This window comes from Echinops telfairi, unplaced genomic scaffold (genome assembly GCF_000313985.2).
Source record: "Echinops telfairi isolate 266 unplaced genomic scaffold, ASM31398v2 ScPeMD7_7457;HRSCAF=8495, whole genome shotgun sequence".
Taxonomy (NCBI): domain Eukaryota; kingdom Metazoa; phylum Chordata; class Mammalia; order Afrosoricida; family Tenrecidae; genus Echinops; species Echinops telfairi.
Genome location: NW_022111357.1, coordinates 6,148,117 through 6,153,249, shown reverse-complemented (window position 1 = coordinate 6,153,249; position 5,133 = coordinate 6,148,117). Strand labels below are relative to the sequence as shown.

Below are 5,133 nucleotides of genomic sequence, written 5' to 3'. Positions count from 1 at the left end.
GGGCTGCTAGGTGGAAAAATCACCAAAACAAATCCTGCTCTTTAGATAGGGAGCGCGGCCTATGGCGCAGTGGTTATGGGTTGGTGTAGAGCAAATAGGGAGGGAACATGCTAACTGCTCTTACAGTGGTCCACCTTCCCTTCCAACTCATTGACCTAGCAAGTGTTCACTCTTCAAAGGGGATCTTGTATGTTGACTCATTAGTCAGCTGTTCCTCTCCATTGAAGTCAGGATTGTGTGTGTGTGTAAAATGTATGGGAGACCATGATTTAAAGCAATGAAAAAAGACAATCTAATTTAATAGTTTGAGAGCATCTCCTCTTGCTCCTCCCCTTTCTCACCACCCAAGGGTGAAAGGAGAGGGCCAAGGACAGACCAGTATGAGGACAAATGTGTGGAACCTGCCACCCGCTCTGACTGTTCTGGGAGGCAAATGCTGCACTGCCGATTCAGAAAACACTGGTGCTCCAACGTGGCCAATCACCAGAGTAAACCATCTGGATTTCGGTGCAGGCGTCAACTCTTGCTTCATTCTTGTGTCCTCTCCCCTGAGACCCTCCATAATCACCTCTATCTCAAAAATATGGATACAAAGGCTCTTTTAGCAGCAGACAGATTAAGAAGTCCTCCACAATAGGAAAAGTATTACCCTTTGAAATGGGATATATTTACAAATTTTATTTTCCCCCCCAAAAAATACATAAAAATGAAAACCTGCTATTCAAATGCAGGCAGGCTTTTGCCTCTAATGCCGTAGTACATTTACGCCACCAAGTTTTCTCCGGCGGAAATCAGTCTGCAGCTCTTCACACAAACGTGTGTCTACATACATACCATATATGGAAGTAGATAGGACTTTTCTACTTACACGTATTCCTCTGGTAGAAAACTAGGAAACTGGGTAATGCCCCTGGCTTTCCAGCCTCGGAAGGTAAATAACAACCGCGTTGAACATTTTCCCCAAAGATGAGACATGTAAAATACACAAGCTCTCTTGGACGTGTACAAATGTTAGAACTGAACAAAGACCCTGCCATGTAAGTGACATTGTACTTCTTGCAGAAGGAAAAAAAAAGGTGAACAGGTGAGTAAAAATGCAAATCTGAAGAACAAGATTGTTTTGTCCCACGCTCCATGGGGGAGTCAGGCATCCCCACGAGGGACGACCATCAGCCTCTCGCAGTGCTACGCCTGCCCCTGCTGGCAGCAGTCCGAATCTTCTTGTCCAGTCCTAGTTTAAGCCCACTCCAGAAAGCAGCGGTTAAGTTCAGCAATCTATGACGAGATCAGGGGTAAACTCCCACCGGGCCCAAAATGAAGTCCCAATGCCACTAGGCCTCAAGAGCTCAAGCAGGTCAACACTTTGGTATATACTGGAGGCTGTGTGGCTGAGGACCAAAGTTTTAGGATCTTGCCCCCAAAATGCAAAAAAAAAGAAAAGCTGGTCCACAAAATGTTAACTGTATAAATAATGTATCTGTACAAAGAGAACAAGCCACAATTCTCCCCCTTAACCAAGGGCCTATAGTTTCCTAGGTGGCAGTTTTAAAAGCACCAACTAAAGCCATGAACGCTTCTACTAGACCACGGTGTGTTGGAAGTGGTGAGGCTGCTCTGAAACAAAGGACCACGGGCGTGGACGTGACCCAGGGGCCACAGGTGAGAAGTCCAACCAAAGAGAAGTCCGTTTCTTACACTGGAACAGAAGCTGGTCAGCAACAGAGGAAAGACTTAAGGCAGTAAGAGGCATTTCGGAGCTCTCTTGGTCAATCCCGAAGCCTTCTGAGAAGGAAAAGGCCTCTCAATAGTTCGAAGTCATTTCTTAGTTTGCTAGCTGTCCGATACTTCCTCCTCTTCCTCCTCCTCCTCGTCCTCTTTCCTGTCTACTTCAGAAGTGTCAGAGGACTCATGAAGCAAGACATACTCTCTGCTACTGAACCCAAATTTAAGCACATCCTTTTCCTTTAGTTCGTAGTAACGCTGGGGCTCGATGCGCTTGTTGTTTAGGAAGGTCCCGTTGCCCGAGCCTAGGTCAATGATGTAGGGCTTCACCCTGCGGCCAACCGTCCCATCGGCGCGGGTGTGCTCCACCAGCCTGGCAGAAAGAAGAGAGAACACGTGAGCAGCACCTGCTTCTCCAAAGCTCGTGGCTACCACAGCCTGGAGCAGCGGTTCTCAACCTATGGGTCAAAACCCCTTTCACAGGGGTCACCCGATTCATAACAGTAGCAAAATTAACAGTGATGAAGTAGCAACGAAAATAATTTTATGGGGGGGGGGGGTGTCCCCCCAACATGAGGAACTATATTAAAGGGTCATGGCATTAGGAAGTTTGAGAACCACTGGCCTAGAGGATGATGCATTAACCCGGCTTGTACACAGTTCAAGTTAAAAATTCTGGGAAATCAAGAAAAAAGGAGTAGCCTTAGATCAGAAAGTTGGAGGGTCATTTACACACACTTAGTAGAAAGGGGAGACTTGGCCACTGGAGGCATGGGGATCCCACAAACAACCTGGGCAGAGGCAGGGGCGAGAGGCACAATCTGAGTTTCTAATGCCAGGTCCAATACATGTAAGGGATTATTTAAGGGGCAGTCAAAAAGACGAACCATTCTCCAGCTACGAATTAGTTACATGGGGGCTGGGATTCTCCTGCACAAAGATACACACAAATCTCAATAATCCTAACAAATGGAGCCATTCCGGTGCACACTTACCGATACTGAAATACTGCGTGCTGCTTAGAACAAGAGGGGTGGTCAATGGGAATGTCGGCGATGCGGCGGTGTCTGCCCAGAAGGTAGGCACTCTGCCGGTGGATGTACATGACCGGGAGCACCTCGTCATTCTTAAAGGGGTAGAGGCGCCACCTCTTCTTTGGGATTCGTGCTTCTGGGGGCTCACTGTATTTAATGACGACCCCCCGGAAGGTGTTGGTGTCCTCTAGAAGTGCCCCCGAGAGTTCAAAGCTTGGCTTTTCTTTAGCGGGAACCTCTTTTTCTTTGCTGTTGCTGCCTGGCTGGGGAACCGCCTCCTGAGACTCATTCTCGTTGGCACTCACTTCGTTCTTCTGCCGGTGCTCCCGCCGCCTAGCATTGTGCAGCTCCCTCTCAGCTTCCTGGGCCTGCAAGCTCTGGACATCCCGGTCCCGTCCCTGCGCCTGGCCGCTGCCAGGCCGTTCGTTAGAGGCCCTCCTTTGGTGGGAATGTCCGCGGTGTCTCTCTCGGTCGCTGTTCCGAGCTCGGCGGTGTTCCTGCTCTGATGGCTCCCGGTGAGGCCGATCCTCCCGCCCTTTCCGGGGATGATCTTCCCGCTCCTAAAATTCAAACCCACTCGGTCAATCAGAGGCACACCAGTTATGCCCCAAAGGTCATCTGCCCTTCAAAACAGGGCAGTTCATCTGTGGCAGCTCTAGCCCTTTGCCAGGCCACAACCATGTAGCCATGATGCTATTCAACTCTAGCCCAGAGTCCTAACAAAGGAGGGATTTTTTGGTACAGAAAAAAGAAAAATGATTAATAGTTTCCCTTTGGAACTAAAACTTCAAAGTAAACATAAGGACTACACAGAAAATGGAACTCAAAGAGTTAAATAGCTATGCATAAGATAACAAAGGGAGAAAGCTAGCTTTTATGTCAACAATAAAAATGTAATACTAAAAAAATTCCACTTTAATGGCAACAAAAAGTATTCAATAACTAGGAATAATCTTAAAGAATATGTAAAACAGTTACAGGAAAACTGTAAAAATGCACTAATAGACATTTTTTAAAGACTTAAACACACATACATACCATGGATCGTTGAGAAAGGGTCTGCATTAAAAAATAGCCTAATAGAAAATGTTTGTGACACTTAACTCCACTCTAATATACCACTGAGAAAATAAACCACCAAGAAGATGATTCTATAGAAAAAGGGGCAAAGGAACTAGCCTATAGCTCTACTCGAGGGAATCTTCAACAGTGTGGGGCTTATTGCAAATCGTGTTTGTAGGAACAAAACTGAAACAACAGAAGGTCCTTCAAGAGCTGAGTAAGTTATTGTATATTCATTTAAAAAAGAGACAATGACATAAAAAGATCTCCAAAAATACAAAGTGGAGAGCGGGAAGGAGGGGCAATTTTCACAATATACAATAAGAGGAACCAGGCACTCACAGGGATCTCCCACCGTAGTTCAATGAAACACGAGATAATTTCATTTTTAATGTACGGTTGGGTTCACAAAAATAAAAAAATATCTCTAGGGGGGTAAAAACATGAGCTCACAATCAAAGATCAGGAGATAAACACGCCAACAAGCCACTGTGTGCGAAACAGCAGAAAATCCTTAAGGTTCAAATCCCCAAGGGCTTCAGACTTGGGTGTACTAAAACACTGAAAAACAACACCTCCCTCAACATGTTTACAGATAAAAGGTCAAAAGGCTGAAGAGCAAGCAGTAAGAAAAAAAACAATGACCAGGACGAGAGGCCACTAGTCACTATATGCCTCCTGACAAAGTGTAGGGCACTGTCTGAGATAGCAAGCCCGCTGCCGCTGCGCCCACTCCTGACGCAGGGGCCCTACAGCACTGTGGCTTTCCCAGGCTTTCTCGGGCAGAGTCGCTGGTGCGTTTCAACCTCTGACCTGTGGTAGCAGCTCAGTGCCTAAACCAGGACACTGCCCCAGCTCCTGTTTCGGCTTGTGCTAGGAGGGGAGGACAAAAGGGAAAACAGAACAAACGTAAACTGGAATCCGAGCCAAGACTGTGGCTTTCTCAATTTATAGGAAACAGAAGGCCCAGTGGAATGCCTTAAATGATCCCACAGGAACATGTTATAAATAAGTTGTGAGGAAAGAGAAACAGAAACCCACCGATAAAAAAAGAGAGAAGCCCCGCTAATTGCAGTGTGGTAGACGACTGATCCTGATTTGAAAAGCTATGATTTACATCAAAAGTAGAAGCCAGTCACAAAAGTTTGAACACTGACTAGGTATTTAATAAATACCATTAAATATTTAATGGCATTTAAAGATCATTATTTTTAAAATGAGGTGTAGTACTGGCTTTGCCATTGTTTTTAATCCTTACCTTTTAAATGACTTATGCTGAAAATGTCTTTGATTTGCTTATAAATAAACGGGGGGG

The 5,133-nt window shown here is 45.8% G+C and overlaps 1 protein-coding gene across 1 annotated transcript in view; it reads right to left on the bottom strand.

The window, feature by feature from the left end:
* Nucleotides 1-663: 663 nt before the first annotated feature.
* Nucleotides 664-5,133, bottom strand: part of SNIP1 (Smad nuclear interacting protein 1) — a 14,012-nt gene continuing 9,542 nt past the window's right edge. The window contains exons 3-4 of the mRNA XM_004704957.2: nucleotides 2,718-3,316; nucleotides 664-2,095 (exon numbers count right to left, since the gene is read on the bottom strand). Of these exons, the coding sequence (XP_004705014.1) occupies nucleotides 1,831-2,095; nucleotides 2,718-3,316 (864 nt within the window). The 3' untranslated portion in view covers nucleotides 664-1,830. The remainder of the gene's footprint in view (nucleotides 2,096-2,717; nucleotides 3,317-5,133) is intronic.